This window comes from Lithobates pipiens, unplaced genomic scaffold (assembly GCF_037356315.1).
Source record: "Lithobates pipiens isolate NorthernLeopardFrog02 unplaced genomic scaffold, aLitPip1_a1.2 Scaffold_10, whole genome shotgun sequence".
In the NCBI taxonomy this organism is placed as follows: domain Eukaryota; kingdom Metazoa; phylum Chordata; class Amphibia; order Anura; family Ranidae; genus Lithobates; species Lithobates pipiens.
The window spans coordinates 104,243,987-104,263,077 of NW_027507686.1; the positions used below are offsets into that span (position 1 = coordinate 104,243,987).

The 19,091-nt window shown below is 44.9% G+C and overlaps 1 protein-coding gene across 2 annotated transcripts in view; it reads right to left on the reverse strand.

The window, feature by feature from the left end:
* The window catches only part of LOC143933943 (spectrin beta chain, non-erythrocytic 1-like), a gene marked incomplete in the record, with an annotated part of 1,131,488 nt that overhangs the window by 168,605 nt on the left and 943,792 nt on the right, over positions 1-19,091 (reverse strand). For both annotated transcript variants that reach the window (XM_077457128.1, XM_077457138.1), the window contains 1 exon segment: positions 3,515-3,599. In XM_077457128.1, coding sequence (XP_077313254.1) covers positions 3,515-3,599 — 85 coding nt within the window.

Genomic DNA, 19,091 nt, shown 5'->3' on the forward strand with positions numbered 1-19,091 from the left:
CAACCTGAAATGGACAGGGGTGGCCCTGAAGTACTTGGACACACATATACCCCTGAAAATATCCCAACTTTTTCAACTCAATTTCCCGCCCCTACTTCATAGAGTCCGAGCCCTGTTACACAAATGGAACAGCAGCCTCCATTCTTGGTTCGGTCGTTGCAACATCCTGAAAATGATGGTTCTTCCTAAATTTCTCTACCTCCTTCAAGCTCTACCAATACATATTCCGCTCTCCTACTTCACACAAATACGGTCAGCATTTTTAACCTTTCTTTGGGCGGGGGAAAAAGTCCAGGCTTCATGGGAAGATTCTGTCACTACCAAAACGATATGGGGGGTCTGGCGATGCTGGATGTGCACACATATTACAAAGCGGCACAGCTGGGTAGACTCATTGATTGGTGTCATCATGAGAAGGTGAAGCTGTGGACGCAAGTGGAGCAAGCCCAGAGCGAGATCCTCCTGAATGTTGTACTATGGTGCTACAATGATGTGCCGCTGGCCCTCAAGCACCACCCGCTCATAGGCAACACTGTGGGGGGTGTGCGCGTCTGGCTTCCCAGACCCCCCTGTTTTCCGATAACTCGCCCCTCTGCCCAATTCTGGACAACCCACGTTTCCCCCCGGGCGCATCTGATGGAATATTTCGAGCCCTGGGGGAATCAGGGTTTTATCTGGCCTCGCATTTTAGTATTGCGGGACGCTGGAGAACGACTGCAGAACTGACAGACCCAATTGGCCCATACCGACTGGATTTTTTGAGAGCGGCACAACTGCGCCACTTCCTAGACACCCTGACGCCACCTAGGGCCGCGACCCCATCTCCCACACCCATGGAAGACCTATGTTCGGGAACGGGGATGGTGGCTCATACTTTATCCTTGACCTACATGTTAATGTACCGCCGGAAGGCTATCAGCTTCCGAGTCTCATTAAATGGGAAAAGGAACTGAATTGCACGTTCACAGATCTTCAGAAGCAGAAAATTGTGCTGTTTACGCACAAATCGTCAATCTGCTCTAAAGTGCAGGAGACGAACTATAAACTCCTCACGAGATGGTATAGAACCCCGGTGGTGTTGAGTAAATTTTTCCCGGCGGTGACAGATGAATGCTGGCGATGCCGGGAGGGAAAAGGGACTTTGCTACACATTTTTTGGTCCTGCCCCAGACTTAGAAGTTTCTGGGAGGGGGTTCGTCGAATCCTACAGAGATTTACTGATTATGTGATCCCTGATGAACCGGCGTTCTTCCTACTCCATGCAAACGACATACCCACACGTTCTTATAAGAAATCTTTGATAAGACATTTGGTAGATGCAACGAAGGCATGCATCCCCCTTGCTTGGAAGTCTCCACTCCCGCCCACTCTGAATACCTGGGTCAGGAAAGTCGAGGACGTTAATAAGATGGAGGACCTTGTCCTGATGAGCCAACATAGACAGGAGTTATACTCCAAGACAAGGCAGCTTTGGAATGTATTCAAATACTCACAAGAGGGGCAGGCCCTTAGGGAGCCCCTAGATCACCCACCGTGAAATGGATAATATCTTGAACTGTTGACTGAATGCATTACCTTCCCTGTGTATACTGGACACCCATGCTCGTGGGTTCCCCCTCCCCCGCCCCCCCAAACTCCTTTTTTCTGTCCACCTCTGGACCCTCCCTCCCCTCTCCCCTCCCATTCTCTCCTCTATTCATTTTCTTTCTTTCTAGTCTTGTCTTTCTTGGCACTTCAGGGCTCTACTGGAGTTCCTGTGTTTCTTTACATTTTTTCACAATAAAAAAAAAAAAAAAAAAAAAGAAGAAAAGGAGGGGGAGGCCCGGCCGGGCCTAGACAGCTGGTTGTTGAAAGTAGATATCAGGGAATACCTGTGCTGCAGTTGTATTATGTCTTGTACCCCGGACTATTGTTGCCTGTATCCGCACTGTGATTGCTTTGATTTTGTACCTGTCGTGGCAGGTTTGGTCCTTTCTTCCGATTACAAATAAAAAAGAAACACCTTTTCTCTCTGCGTTCATTAAGGGACACAACACCCACACCTCTTACGGTTATGTCTGAAAAGTAGTTTTGTTACACAGGGTTTGTGACTAAGCTAGCAGATTGAAGTTTCGACATTACCAGGGGTACCCTTGGGCTGTGCTTTTGTTTTGTGCCCAGCATCCTTCAGGTGCTGCTGCAACCCAATAGTAGGGCTGAAACAACTAATCGATTAATCGACAGTAATCGATTAATTTCCTAATCGATTAATCGTCAGTAACATAATGGGGTTAAAAAAACTAAAATGAGCCCTTTATAGTACAGAAAGAGCAAATAATCGCTACTGTAAATATTACTTTCACTGTTCTACAGTAAAAAAATTAACCCCTTACAGTAGTGATTATCTGCTTTCTTTCTACTATAAAGGGCTAATTTTTGTTTTTTAACCCCAATATGTTACTAAACGTCTTAACACATTAACACATTATGTGTTTATTGGTGCTTTTTGCAGAAATGCACTACTTCCTATGGGACACGTTCACATCTGAAAGGGCCAGGGACTTTTAAACGCAAAATGGTGCTTTATTGGTTCAATATACTTCAATGGAGAAGCTGCAGAAAAGCGTGTAATGCATTTTTGCAGCAATTTGTGTTTTTTAATCTGCCCAAAAAAATGCAAATTGCAGTAAAATCACGTGCGCAAAAATCAAAACGTACAGCAAAAAGCACTGCAGAAACAGATCAAAAGCAAACTGCATAGGTGTGTACCGAGCCTTATGCTGGCCACACCGATCAATTTTCAGGTGAGAATATTCAGACGAAAAATCTTTGTACATTCGCTGAATGAAAGAATTTTGTTTGAAATTTTCACTTTTTTTAAACACTTTTTAAAATGAATGTAATTTCTGAACGAAAACCACACACATTGTCTGAAAATTCCTTTGACTAAGAAGTTTTCCATTTCCACGTTTTCCCGTCATTGTGGTTGAAAACGAATGCCAATTTGACCCACTTTTTTTTTTTTTTAAAGGTTATTAACCGATTAATCAAAACAATAACCGGCAAACGAATAGATTATGAAAATAATCGTTAGTTGCAGGATTTCTGCTGTGTTCCCCAATGAACACCAAAAAATCCTATTTTTGTGATAGTATGGGTACAAACATGTTTGTGAATATACCTGTACCATGAAGTTAATTGCTATATGCAATACTGTAATCATGCAAAAGTATTTACAGTCATTTAACGTGAAGCCCTTTAAAGAAGACTATGGGGTTTGCAGAGGCTTCTGATAATTTTAAAATGCATCAAAATGCCAGGTCTTCCTTGGATGATGACAAGGGCTGCCACTGTGATAACTAAAAAACAGTGACCTAAATGCATTTTTTTTATATGATACTTTGACATTTCTAAAGAAAAATAGTTAAGAATTAATGCGAATAAAAAGGGACATAACATGTCATTATCCTCGAGAAACATGTAAGCCTGAGCGGTCAGTGGCTCTGGATCATAATGAAAAAACATTAAGCCTTACCGATCTGTAGCCATTCCATTTTATCCTTCCATTTGTTTTCCGTTTCCTGCCTTCTCTCCTGTAGCTGCTCCAGTTTTTCAGAGATCTGCAAGTCAGACTACCATTAGGACAGTGAACAGTAAAAAGAGGTAACGGTATAAAAGTATACATCTGCTCAAGCTAAACATATAGATATCATTTAATCACTGATACATATGACCACAGATACTGTACACCACCATTCTCACTGTACATATCAGTATTCAAGAATTATAGATTCTGTGCCAGCGTTGTAGGACCTACAAAACACTCAGTACATCACAACTTTAAACGATAGAGCTCCCACTTGTTGTATTATTATAGGCACTCCCCTTGATGACAACAGGAGGCCCCTGGACTGGATGCAAGCAGAGTACTAAACCATAAAAATAGGATTTTTAAAACAGCTTACCTGTAAAATACTTTTCTTTGATGTACATCAGGGGACACAGAGCCATAGTAATTACTATGTAGATTATATCGGCGTATCAGGTTCTGGACACTGTAAGGGTAGGTGCTCCTGCGCTAAGAGGGAAGGGGAAAAAAACTAAATGCGTTTCTATGGGTGCTGCATACACCATCAGGGCCAAACTGATGCCCAAATGTGTAAAAGGAATAGATAAAGTAAGTGGTGTTGCGCTCCTAAAAACAAATTCTGCTATCAGATACTTTAAAATATAAAATACGTAAGGTGTCCAGAGGTCTGGATCAGATACTGTCTAAAGTAAGAAACTTATGCAGAATATATAAAACATATAAAAAAAGTGTATAAAAAACATGTATATAAATTATATATCATAGACAGTTATAAGTAAATAAACACAGTGTATAAAGAATAGTTAGTGCCATAAAATAACTGTGCAAAAACGCAAACACGTGCAAGCAAGTAGATAACTAGCAGAACTGTGCAACACATGCAATGTGCAAAAATATATATATATCCCAAAGTGGGACGTGGAGATTTAAAGTAGTCCACGGTTATAAGTGGTGCAAATGTGGCAGTGTTTCCAAGGACACCGAGTGTAGATCTAAAGCTCTCCAGGTGATACTGTGACTTTTCTGTGGAAATACACTCTTCGGTGTCAATTGACACTCGTGGCTGTGCTAGATTATTACCTTACTCCTGTAAGGTAAACAGCATGTAGAAAAAGGAGGAAGGGGTTAACTCTTTCTTGCTGTGGTGTTGCTGCGCGTCCCTTATTGGGTATGCAGTAAAAGCCTGGGGGGTCCTTGAGTGGTCCTTCCGTTCACTCTCACGCTGTATTGGTCTCATATGTTCAGTATGGTAAGGTATAGAAAAGGAAATGCAGAGCCTACCATGGTGTAGTATTTTTCAATGTAATAGCGGTTTATTAAATAAAATCAGTTGGTTACTCACATTTCATATAAAAATTAAGTGCAATGTAAAAACGAGCGCTGAGCTCTTACCTGACCGTCTCTTCCGGTTTCTCTATGCCTCTGGGATACATTGCACTTACTTTTTATATGAAATGTGAGTAACCAACTGATTTTATTTAATAAACCGCTATTACATTGAAAAATACTACACCATGGTAGGCTCTGCATTTCCTTTTCTATACCCTACCATACTGAACATATGAGACCAATACAGCGTGAGAGTGAACGGAAGGACCACTCAAGGACCCCCCCAGGCTTTTACTGCATACCCAATAAGGGACGCGCAGCAACACCACAGCAAGAAAGCGAGTTAACCCCTTCCTCCTTTTACTACATGCTGTTTACCTTACAGCAGTAAGGTAATCTAGCACAGCCACGAGTGTCAATTGACACTGAAGAGTGTATTTCCACAGAAAAGTCACAGTATCACCTGGAGAGCTTTAGATCTACACTCGGTGTCCTTGGAAACACTGCCACATTTGCACCACTTATAACCGTGGACTACTTTAAATCTCCACGTCCCACTTTGGGATATATATATATTTTTTGCACATTGCATATGTTGCACAGTTCTGCTAGTTATCTACTTGCTTGCACGTTTTTGCACAGTTATTTTATGGCACTATTCTTTATACACTGTTTATTTACTTTATTTTATTTATTGAATTATTGTCTATGATATACAATTTATATGCATGTTTTTTATACACTTTTTTAAATGTTTTTATTTATTCTGCATAAGTTTCTTACTTTAGACAGTATCTGATCCAGACCTCTGGACACCTTACGTATTTTATATTTTAAAGTATCTGATAGTGGAATTTGTTTTTAGGAGCGCAACACCACTTACTTTATCTAGGTGCTGGATACTGGCACGCCCCTTAAGGAGTGAACTTCTCCCACAACTCCCCCCATTACTGGGAGTCCTCAGTTTTGTAGCCAAGCAATACAAGTGTAAAAGGGAGGGACCTCTGTGTCCCCTGATGTACATCAAAGAAAATCATTTTACAGGTAAGCCGTTTTAAAAATCCTATTTTCTTTTCTTACATCAGGGGACACACAGCCATAGTAATAACTACGTGGGATGACCCATTGTTATGGATTGATTAATACTCTGATTAAATGACTATTCTATATTATGTCAAGATATATGCTGAATCTCCCTACTCAAAATGCCTCACCTAGAGACCCCCCTCCCATTGAGTGAGTCCAGGAGTACACAAGACATCAGCAGAAAACCTGGATATAACTGCCTAGATAAGAACCTCAGTTAAGGACCATCCAATCGGCAGATGACAACACAACTAGACTGATGATGTTTTTGCAAAAAATGAGTCATCTCTTACTATAAAAGGGGGCTATACGCCCAGAGCAATAAAGGAAGTTCTTCATTGAACAGTGTGTGTCAGCGTACGCCTTCCAAACATGCATGGACATTTAAATTAGACCAGATAGTGCAGATAATTTGGCCAGACATTTGTCTGGGATCCAAAACACCATAGCAATTAAGGAAACAGACAGAATCAAGGAAACAGGAGGCCAGAGGACTCATACTGCAGTGTATGCTGTGCCCAAATGCAATATCCTCATGACCTTTAATATCAATTTGATAAAATCGTATAAACGTCTGCACCAAAGACCAAGTTTCAGTCTTACAGATCTGAGCCAGAGAGGCCTGATGATGCACCACCCAAGAGGCACTAATCGCCCTGAATGAGTGTGCTCTTAATATGAGAAGGAAGAATTTTCTTCTTTAAGCTGAAGTTGATCAATCACTTGACAAACCCATTTGGAAAATAGTGAATCTTGACGCTGCCTGTCCATATCTTGGACCCTCTGGCAGAACAACAAAACCTATGTTTTGCAAACCTGAGCGGTCGCCTTTACGTAGATTCTGATCGCTCTTACTACATCAAGAGACTGCAGTGCTTTCTCTACCCCAGATTAAGGCTTCTGGGGAGAAAGCAGGAAGAATATCTTGGTTTAAATGAAAACCTGTTATCACTTTTGGTAAGAATTCAGGAGGAGGACATCAAACCACCTCATCCTTATGCATGATGAAATATGTCTCTTACAAGACAGAGCCGTTTCTCTAGCAGAAGAAATGGCAAGCAAAAAAGATTCTCTCTTGTCAAAGAACCAAGAGAATTTCTCCTAAGGTTCAAACGGCTGATTTAACAAAGGCGATAACACCAATCTTAAAGCCTAAGGATTTAGAGGTGCCCTGATGGGGAGAATAAACAGTGTTAACCCCTGAATAAGCTACGCACCAAGAGTGGGAAGCAAGAGGCCATAGGAAAAGACATTGACACAGCCTGGATCTGGCTCTTGATAAAAGTCAAGACTAGCTTCCTTTCAGATCCCATATGCAGGAATTCTCCCTATCGACATACTTCCTGGGGTGCCAAGCCCTGGATCCGTACCAAGAAACCTATGCCTTCCAGATTCTATAATAAGAGATCCTGGAAGCCAGCATTCCTGGCATTAGTCAAAGCAGACACTACCGAAGGAGATCACTCACAATCTTTTATAGAGTGAGATTCAACAGTCAAACCTGTCAAACTCCTTGTCCGTAAAGTAGGATGAAATACCCGACCTTGTGCAAGAAGGTCTGGCTATAATCACAGCATCCAAAGGACTCCTACTGCCATCGTTATTATCTCGATAAATCAAGATCTTCTGGGACCCAGCTGGGACCACCAGAATCACCTTTTGTTCATGCTTAATCCTGCGGAGAAGGCGCGGAAGTAGCAGAGCTGGAGGAAATGCATAGATCAGTGAAAACTGATCCCCTGGGAAGACTAATGCATCTGTTCCACCAGCTAGCGGACCCCTTGTTTGACATAAAGTTGTCGACCTTATTAATGAATTTGGACGCGAATAGGTCCAGGTCCGGAGTACCCTATCTGACATATTGTTAGGAAGATGTCGGGATGAAGAGATCATTCTCCCGGAAATAATTGTTGGCGTCTCAAGTAGTACGCCTGAAATATTAAAATTGCCGATAGGCAAGGAGTGTTGTGTTCTGCCAAAGCTAGAACATTATTCACCTTTTTTTGGCTGCACGACTTCTCGTGCCTCCCCTGGTGATCGATGTAAGCCACCGACGTGGCTCTGTCAGACTGAATCCTGTCAGGACAGTCCTGTAATCTGACCGCTAAGATTCTATGGCCAGAAGTACTGCCTGAAACTTCCAAAAAGGTTGAATACAACTCTAACCTGGACCATCTCCCCTGGACAGAATCTTCTTCCAGGTCTGCTCCCCAGCCTAGAAGGCTGGCATCTGCTGTTAACACCTTGCAGGATAAAGATTTTCCCACCTGCTGGATAACCACCAATTTAGGCTCTGACCTATGTTGGGAGTCAAGCATACTGTAAACAAGGCCTGAATCCTCTTTATTCCAGACCGACAGGATGGTGTCTTGAAGCAGTCTTTGAATAAAACTGCACGTAAGGGACGACCCTGAAGGAGGCCACCATTTCCCCTAAAAATCTCCTGCAGCCGAATGAAGGAATTTTCCTTTGTCTTGATAAGTTGAATTAGTCCTACAATGGAACCGATTCACGTCTGGGGTAAGAATATCTTCTTCTGTATGGTATCTATAACCAGTCCCCAAGTAATCTCCTTGATGGTTTTAAGGAGAATCTTCCAAGGCTGAGAATCAAAACTAGAGATTTCAGATATCTACAGCTGAGCTCAGACTCTGGCTTTAGATCTGAGACTGAATGATTAAAAGTAGATCCTTTTAATAGGCTAGGACCGTTATGCCTTGAGCCCTTAATCTGGCTAAAGGAGGTGCCAGAATCTTTCAGAAAACTTGTAGTGCTGTGGCTAAGCCGGATGTCAGTGCCACGATTGAAAAAATAATTTTATATTTCAAACTGCAGAAATTCCTGGTAAGCAGGAAACTTTGGTACATGGAGATATGCAACTCCCCTTCTTGCAGGATGGACACAGCCGATCAAATTATGAAAAGGATCGGATGTTCAAGTGCCGATTCAGATCTCCGAGATCTAGAATGGGTCTTACCCCTCCGTCTGAGACCTTAAAAGGTCTGCGCCAAAAAAACCCTGTTCCACTAAGGGAATCTCTGATATCACCGACTGGGATAACAGCTGATCCAGAGGCCAGAAAGACTTTTCCCTTTTTTTTGGAACCTTAGGTGCATTCTTTGAGGAGATGGACACTCTTGCATAAAGACTGCTGCATCAGCAGCCCCAAGGACCCCACAGGCAGCACCCAAACAGAACCCAAACCCTCAGATCGAAAGCAGACTGGGCAATCTGGGCTCTTGAAAATCTAGATCTAACCTAAAGAAAATCGCAGAAATCCCTCTGCTCTTAACATTGTTCCTGCCAGACTGAGAATCGCAGGACCTTTCCCCTCACCCGAACGAGTGGGGGTGCTCCTGCATGAGAAGTCCTTAGCACCCCCAAGATCCCGGTGCTGCCCCTGTGAATTAAGGCATAGGAGAGGCTGCACAGAGGCGATTCAATTCGCATTGTGCGCTATACAAGTATTTCATTCATTCACAAAGGAGAACTGTCTGAACCTCCCTTTACTGGTAAAGAGAGCTTACCCCTTTTTGGATGTACTTATCCATTCTAAATAGTCATACCCCAGAAAGGGACACAGACTGGCTAAGGGTTTTCACCTGGTGCTTTGGTCGATTAATATTTCTGCCACGGGGGCGTGGCCTGCAGCTGCATGGCGTAGGACGCACTGAGAGAGAGCTCCGGCTGTACACAATCCTGTTTCTAATCCTTACGGACTGATTCCTCCTTTATCAGCACAAAACACTGACACCTTCGGGTAAATATCTCGTGCTCATGTCACCGCCAAAATGAGCCCAAGGCGCAATTGCGAAACTCGGTAAATTGCGAGCTGATGGCCCAGACCCCATGGAGGAAGATGGCGCCGCGTCTGGCTCAAGTGAAGAGGTCCCACCCTCTGGAGATACGGCTTGCATCCTTGAGGCTGTAACCCTTTGCCAAACTACCCTTACCTCCAGAATTGAGGAGGTCAAGGTCGACCTCTCCCTCATCCGCCAAGACCTCCACAAGCTGCGGGAGAGAGTCGGCGAAACGGAGCACAGGATCGGGCAAGTGGAGGAGGACATCCCTCCCCTTCAGGTTTCTACGGAAAAGGTTGCAGCATCAACTGAACGTCGTCCTGACTAAACAGGACGGCATGGAAAATAGGCTGTGCCGCTGCAACCTCAGATTCGTGGGACTGCTGGAGAAGTCGGAGGGCTGTGAACCCTCCCGCATTCCTTGAGCGCCTGCTTATTGCAAACTTTGGAAGGGAGGCCTTCTCCTCCACGTTCGTGGTGGAGCGCGCACATCGCCTGGCCTCAAGACACCCGCCTCCTGGTGCCCCGCCATGCACTTTTATTGCAAAGCTACTGAATTATCGGGATCGTGACGCGGTCCTTCGCCTCACTCACGAGAAAGGCAACATACCATTTGGCGACCAGCGCATTGCAGTTTTCCCAGACTTCTCTGCCGAAGTCCAGAAGAAGAGGGCACAGTTTAATGAAGTCAACTTCGCGCTCGTCATCTTGCCTACGCAATGTTATTCCCAGCAAGACTTCAGGTTATCCGAGACGGCAAGACCCACTTTTTTTGAAGATCCCTCCGCAGCGTTATCCTGGCTGGAGCAGCGCAATGAAGACGCCCGTGCATAGCCGAGAACACCTCCACTTCTGAGACCTGAGCCGAGGCCTGCTATCTCATATTGAGGACTCCTCTACCATTAACGGAGTAGGCCTTAGCCGTTATTTTCCTCCCCCTCTTTTTTTGGACTCGGTGCCTGTTCTTGAAACCCTGTGGAGTGGCTAGCTGATGGCCTCACATACCCTCCCTACACCGAAAGTCACTGGAACAGCTATGTCCAACTCCTCAGCTAACCTTACTTGGTCCCCTTTTCCAGTGGAAAGACTTTGCAGCCAAACTCTCAGACTGATTCTGATCCCTGCTGCCCTCGGATGCTGGACTCACTAGCTCTGCCATGCAGCAGTTAACTTTTGTTCGCCCCCGTTGTCAGCAGAGCGCACACTCGGCTAGCTACCACGATTATATTTGTGTGTTTCCCGAGCTTTTACATGCGACGAGTGTGCCTCTCACTGCCTCTGCAAGATGTGTTTCCCTAGCCAGCTTCAGCCCCCATGTCTGTATTTTTGCTTTGTCTGACAGATGCTAGATTGTATTACTCAGTCTGTTTTGTGCTAGTCTTAATACTCCTGGGTCCGCCTCCGGATGGAGATCGCGGCAGAACTCCTGCATGCGGTATTGCCTTGGGGTGGGGCTAATGATCTATTGTATGTCTGTATACTTGTACATTATGTTGTTTGTGGGTGCGGGATCGGGTTACCCCCTGTTGGTCCGACTGGCCCATATATTGTGCATTACCTGGGATGGCGACCCTTAAATTAGTCACTTGGAATGTGAGAGGGGTGAGGGCCAGGCCCAAGCGCGTGGCTGTACTCTCCCACCTTAAACAAATGCATGCAGATAATTAGTGTATAAAGTACCTCTGCGCCAACCACCTTGACAAGGGGAATAGAGGGATGCTGCAAACACTGAAGGGAGCTTCACCTACTCCCTGAGCAATATCGATTAAGTGGTTAAGAACCTTACACCAAACATTGGCGCGGAGGACACAAAGTCAGAACATTAAGCCAATTGGAATCGAAGTGGATTTTTACCTTAGACACTTTTGCCCCTCAAGGGTTAAATATAGAGTTTGACCTGAACTGTTTCATCAGCGATTTATAATACAAACATGTTTTTTCATTAGACTCCTCCCTCTAAATTTTTATCATTTTTGCCTCTGAGGGCTTTATCTAATCTTTAAAGTCATTATATATTTTTTACATTTTTATATTTATTAATATTTTTATAAGTAATAATTAATTCGGATAAACCTCTCCTCCTTTAAAGAGGAAGTAAACCCTGATGAGTTTACTTCCTCTTTTTTTTCCTGCAAAGGTAAAGCATAATGGACTACTATGCATCGCATAGTAGCCCATTATGTGTCACTTACCTGACACAGGAGCCAGCGAAGTCGCCGCTGTCCCCTGTAGTCCGCCGCATCCCTCTTGCTTGTGGCGTCTCGCAGCTCCGCCGAATGACAGCGGCGAAGCCGCGATGACGTCACCCCTGCGCATGCGCACGGGAGTGGCGTCTCGCAGCTCCGCCGCTGTCATTCGGCAAAGCCGCGATGACGTCACTCCCGCGCATGCGCACGGGAGTCGACAAATGCGGCAGCTCCATTCTTGGATCTGCCGCGTTTAGTGCGCCTGCGCGCCGCTGTCTACGGCGCATGCGCCGTAGACAGCGGTGCCCGTTTTCGGGCAAATATCTCCTAAACCATATAGGTTTAGGAGATATTTCTTGAACCTACAGGTAAGCCTTAATCTAGGCTTACCTGTAGGTCAAAGTGGTTTGTAAGGGTTTACTTCCTCTTTAATTATGTGTACACCGATGTACAAACACATTTACACTCTCTCCCCCTAACATAACCGACAGATTTTATATTTATATAAGTGCACATTGACGTAAATTTATTTATACTCTCCTCTCTCAATTCACCTTGGCGCGTTATATTATTCCTATGCTCTATTTTAGATACACAAAATTAGTTTTTATCTAATATAGCTTCTATATTTTAATATATTTCTAATTTTTACGCACGCATATCGATACAAATATACTTTTTCCTCTCTCATTATATTTTATAGTTTTTATATATACCTTGGTGCGGCATACTATTTTTTATATTTTTCATTTCCACATATTTAAAAGGGTATTTTTATATAATATTGTATTTCACTGCACTTTATGAGCCCAGCGATATATTTCAAGGTGCTGAGTAGTCCCCTGGTGTCACTCTCCCTCTAACCTGAGCTTGGTGTAATTTAGCTTGATATACCTCCAATTCAATGAATGCTGGTATATTTCCGGCGACATACCTTACCAAAAATGGCCGCCATGGAACTTCCTGTTCCGGTCTACAAGAAAATGGCCACCGTAAGTACGAACGATCAGCATAAAAACACAACTCCTTTCTCTCTATTCATTTCCCTGAAGAAGTCACGTGACGGTGACGAATGCGCAAGGAAGGAAGTGAGAGAGACACTAGGAAGGACATTGGAACGCACCGTTCGTTACTCTGCTTGTTGCTCTATTACTGCAGTTTTTATTCACTCAGAATGTGAGTACCCTGTCACTATACTTAAATAAAATTCAATTGGTTGAAACTACTACACTATGGGACATTATCTCTTTATCTTGTGAGGCATACCTATCCCAGGAACAGGCGCCAGTTACCCACCTATACTATTAAGGCTATAACCTCACATCCGTGAGGCATACCTATCCCAGGAACAGGAGCCAGTTACCCACCTATACTATTAAGGCTGTAACCTCACAGCCGTGAGGTAAGGGCACATCCATCCACGTATTGGATAAATAGGAGGATTAAGTCACTGCACATGTATGCCTGCATGGATCACTGAAGTTCAAAGCTAGTGCTTCCCCTTAGAACACAGCACGTCCACAGGACTGAATATCCCAGACTGATTACCAGCACCTTATTTTTATGTGTTTATCATTTCACCTGTGTTGTAACGTTTTTTTGCTGCTATCACTATTTGCACTTTATAAACACCGCATGGAACATGCATTTTGTTATATTGGATTTATTGTTATCTGTATTTTTTCACTTGGCACTTTATAAACACTGCATGGAACATGCATTTTGTTATATTGGATTGATTGATATCTGTTTTTTCCACTTGGCATGTCACATGGGATTGTGCTTATGTGATTATTCTCACTGTACACTTTTAGTCATATTTTGGACTATCACCTTAAGTTACATATTCATTTATTGTCAGCATATTTTATTGCAGTTTTGCACAGCACCCACGATTTGTAGGTCTATTGTTTCAGGCATTCATCCATTACTGTGAGTTTTTATTTGTATGGCACTCTATCAGAATCTATATTTGATTGCCACTCTCTAACATTTATTCTAGTTTAGCACGTACCGAACAAGGATTTGTGCACACCCAGACACATATAATTTTACACTAGCACTTTTTGACCTTTACCCTTTTATCCTTTACCTACATACTCATCTGTTCCCCTTCCCCCCTCCCTGCCCTTTCTTCCCCTTCCCTCTCTTTCTCCCCCCTTTCCCCCCCTCCCTCTCCCCTCCTTTCTTGTATTCCCCCATTTGCGCAACACTAAAACCACTTAATCGAAATGCATGCAGATATATCTGTACTGGTAGAGACCCACATAACAGGAGAGCTGCAAATGCCCCTTAAAAAACCGTGGGTGGGCTGGCTTTATCAAGCCCCATATACGAATAACTCCAGGGGAGTCGCCATCCTTGTGGCCAATACGGTCCAATTCCAACTATACACCCTATGGTCGGACCGGTGGGGGGGGGGGGGGGGGGGGTTCCTTTTCCTGCATGCAATGGTGGGGGGCTTGGAGCTCCTCCTCCTGGCCTTTTACATCCCTCCGCCCTTCCAATTTGAGGCCCTTAAGGAAGGAATTGACTTTATGATGCAGCGTCTCACGGTGCCGGCCATATGGATAGGAGACGTTAATGCAGTGATAGACCCCTGTCTTGATAGACTTACCCAATCCTCCGCATCTCTGCCCCGGTCCTCACTGACTAGATTTGGTAGGTTTCTCTCATAGTTTGCCATGACTGATACATGGAGACATAAACACCTCACCACAAAAGCATATTCTTGCTTTACGTCGTCCCAAAATGCCATGTCACGTATAGACATGATTATGCTCTCTCCCACTCTGGTCCCACACTTGCAGGAAGTAAGGTTCAGTGCAAGGATTTTATCGGATCACTCACCATATTGGGCCAGGCTTCGCCTACCCTCTGCTCCAGTGTCCCGACTGTGGAGACTGAACCCATTCTGGTCAACAGTCCTTGCTGAGGTCGTCCAGCGAGAGTGGGGTCACTACTTCCTACTTAATGCAGGCTCAGCCTCGATTGGCATGGTGTGGGAGGCTTTTAAACTACACTCCTGTACGATACTGATAACCCGCATTAACAGGCATAAGGCTTCCTCGAAATTTGCTATACAACAGGCTGAGGAGACGCTGGAGTCATTGGAACGGGCATTCCTCGCACATCCCACAGCCACGAACTCCGCTAAGTTACACCTACAATCCAGGCTTACAGACCACTTGCATTTTGAAAGGGCCAGGAGGGCATTTTTTTCAGTAAGCAGAAAACGTATGAACACGGAGAGAGGGTGGGGAAGCTACTGGCTTACATGGCTCATCTGGACCATAGCCCCCTGGTGGTGGTCTGCTTATATCGGACAATGGGACCACTCTGACAGACCTGGTGGAGGTAGCCCAAGAATTTGGGCGCTTCTACGCCGATTTATACACCTCAAGGTCCAGCGGCGTCCTGAGTGAACTACGTGCCCTGTTACAGACAGTGGACTTCCCCACTCTCACGGACCCTCAGATAGAACTTCTTGAAGCCCCCATAATGGAGAAATGTATAGCAGAAGCCATAGCATGCCTGTCACCATCTAAAGCCCCAGGCTCTGACGGCATCCCCCTAATTCCAGGAAATTCTTTTTTCCAAACTTCATACACTGTACTCCCATATATTTGATACCAGCACACTCCCGTGTACTATGAGCGAGGCCCTAATTGTCCTTATCCCAAAGCCAGGCAAAGACCCCTTACGTCCTGAGTCATACCGCCCTATCTCCCTACTGCAATTGGATGTCAAAATATTAGCCAAGATTCTTGCCCTCAGACTCAACAAAGTAATACTCAACCTCATTCATGCAGACCAAACCGGCTTCATGCCCAATAAAAACACGGGTTTCAACCTTAGGAGATTGTTTATGAATCTACAGGGCCCCCATGACAACACCAGCACCAGGGTAGTGGTCAGTTTAGACGCCGCCAAGGCATTTGATTTGGTGGAGTGGGATTACTTATGGTAGTGTCTACGTAGGTTCGGCTTTGGCCCTAGGTTTGTGAGGTGGAGCCAACGCCTCTATCAGGCTCCCACTGCCCGCCTCCAGGTGAACGGCCAGACATCTAACCCCTTCCCCTTGTTTCGTGGTACTTGCCAGGGCTGCCCCATCTCGCCTATGCTGTATGCGTTGGCTGTGGAGCCTCTGGCCATCACTATCAGGGCGCACCCAGATATTCAGGGCCTCTATTCAGGGCCTCTATTCAGGGCCTCTGCATGGGCCAGTTGTCGGAAGTAATTAGCCTGTACGCGGATATGATGCTGCTTTACCTGGAGGATGCAGGCCCCTCTGACGGCAGCTCTAAAATTGATTCAATATTTCGGCACCTTTTTGGCTCTCCAGATAAATTGGTCTAAATCCCAAATTCTCCCTATCGACATCACCGTTCCCACGAAAATGCATGCGGCGTTACCTGGGTGCGCACCGACCAGATTAAGTACTTGGGCATACAGTGCTCCCGCTCCCTCACGGATTATTTTCGTTTTTTTCGAATTTGTAACCACTCTTTGCCCTTTTGAAACGGAAAACCCAGGTCTGGTCCAGGCTCCCTTTGGGGGTCATGGGCCGACTTGGCCTAGTAAAAATGATTCTTCTCCCCAAACTGCTTTACCTTTTCTGGCATGCCCTGCTCTATATTCCAGCCCACATGTGTCGGAACATGGAATCTATCCTCAACACATTCGTTTGGGGCTCTTCTAGGCATAAATTAGCATGGCAGGCACTCAAGTGCCCTACTCACTTGGGGCGGCACAGCTCTACCTGACCTGGCATCATATTATCTGGCTTCCCAACAGTCCCACCTCTACTACATTAACATGACAAACTGAGGTACTCCACTTTTGTGTGCAAGGTGGCCACGGATGTTGTGGTCCATCCCTACCAGATCATCTTCTGTAAACATCGGGGTCTCTCACGCCTGGGTGACAAGCAGCATATGCTCACTCATCATAGTAGGGTCCGGCAGGTGGTGCAGTGGGTGACTGGGCCCCCCCCCCCCGCCCATACACCTCTATGGGAGAACCCTTGCCTCCCGGAATTGCCGAGCGTCCCGGATCACAAGGTGTGGATATCCAGGGGGATCATATACCTATCTCAACTCTACACTAACCACACTATCAAGACATTTCAGACCCTTAAAGAGGAATATGGCCTCCCCAACCACACGTTATTCCGTTACTTGCAGGTCTGGCATGCTGTCCAGACTCAGTTCAGGAACTCACCCCCAGCTTTAGAACCAGTGGCCCTAGCAGACTTGGTACTCGGCGACGACCCCAGAAAATGGATTTCCCTTCTCTAAATGCACCTCCTTACCCCTAGAGCTACAGCTCATACCCATCAGTTGAAAACAAAGTAGGAGGCAGACCTTGGGGAAATAGAGGATGAACAGTGGGGAGAAATACTAGCATAGCAGTGCCTAAAAAGGTATCACCCAAGCTCTCCGACAGACTCGCCCACCTTTAAATCCTCCATAGATCATATATTACACCCAGTCGACTATCCAAATACAGGCCGGGCACTGATCCCACATGTTCCAGATGTGGGGACACTAATAGTTCCTTCTAACACCTCATTTGGTCCTGCCCACCTATTCAACAATACTGGGCGCAGGTCATCAAGTTCTTGCACAACCACATGGGCTCTCCCCTCACACTGTTCCCACGTCAGTGCATCCTTGGTCTTCTCCCTGTCCCTGAAGAGAAATACCTTACAATTTTCTTGCAGGAAACTTTTCTGCCAGGATGCAGATAGCCCAATTATGGCTCAGGCCTGTGTCCCCCACGACTTAACAGTGAAAGAGGGCTGTGAACCTTGCACTACCGTATAAAAAGGTAATTTACCCTAACCGTGGTTGACCGGACAAATTTCATAAGATTTGGGATAGGTGGATAGAGAATTCCCACAGTTGTACGGGTTAGTTAATGCTCCACCTAGGTGGAGGCGAGGGGTAAATTCCCCACTGTTGTTGATACCGAGGTCGTGGGACTCCCGAGAGCACCTTCTTGTACATCAGGCCTGCACTATACAGATAGTACGTTTTGCTATGTATGTCAGACGAAACATGTATACTTTTTCTAATAACTGTTGGTGCTGGTTGCACCGGTTGTTGAATGTGTAACACTCTGTATTGACTTTTATGCTCAATAAACTTTTTGATTAAAAAAATAAATAAATTCTGCCACGAACCTCTGCAAAAAATGCACTAGTCCAAGTATAAGCCATAGGGCTTAAACGATCGAGTCCTTCATAGCATCTGTGCGTCAAATACACCAGCCCCTTGCCAGGCCTGCTGATCAGGCAGAACTTTCAGGTATCTCACACCTGTTCCTTAACCCCTTGGAGTCCATATTCCAATGCACTGGCATGACTCAAAATGTGCTCCACCAAAATAGTGGAGCAGACGTTAAAGGGTTAATGGACTGAGCTACTCCAATTGCAGCCAGAACTGCAAAAGACATCTTGTCTTTAAAAGGAAAATTCAACCTTAACTTGCTGGATCCTTTAACATCAGTGTATTATCCACTGGAAATGTGAGACTCTGCTCACTGAAGTGATTGCAGCATTAATAGCTGGAACCACCCATTTCTTTCATAGAAATGTTCCCACTCAGAATACATAGCTATGCATGCATAGGAAAAAACATGCCCAGGTGGGGGAGATTCAAATGAACCCTATTAGAGGTAGATACCTCAAGAGCCTGCTGCAGGCAACAAAAGGGTTAAGTAAGGGAGTAAACAAACGCCTGACTTGTACGGCTACTCTCTCCCTGTTAGGATCCTCCGAAGAGGAAAAATAAGTATCTTCCAATATTTGGGAAGATCTACCTGATCCCCAGCCTCCTGCACCTCAACAAAAGGGCCCAGAGAACTAGATGGAGATCTGCTACATTTAGTCCTACTATGGAGAGACATCATAGCAATAATCTTCCAAATGGTAGAAGAAAAAAAACCTGCTTGTATGAAATACACAGGGACAGAAGTCAGTGGTGAGACAGACATGACAACACAATGCATGCAAAGGGGCAGGTTGACATGGGCTACTCCATGTAAATTACCATGTAACACCTGTGATGATTATAGGACTATCTTGATACCCAGTAATTAAACACAGATAAGTAAAAA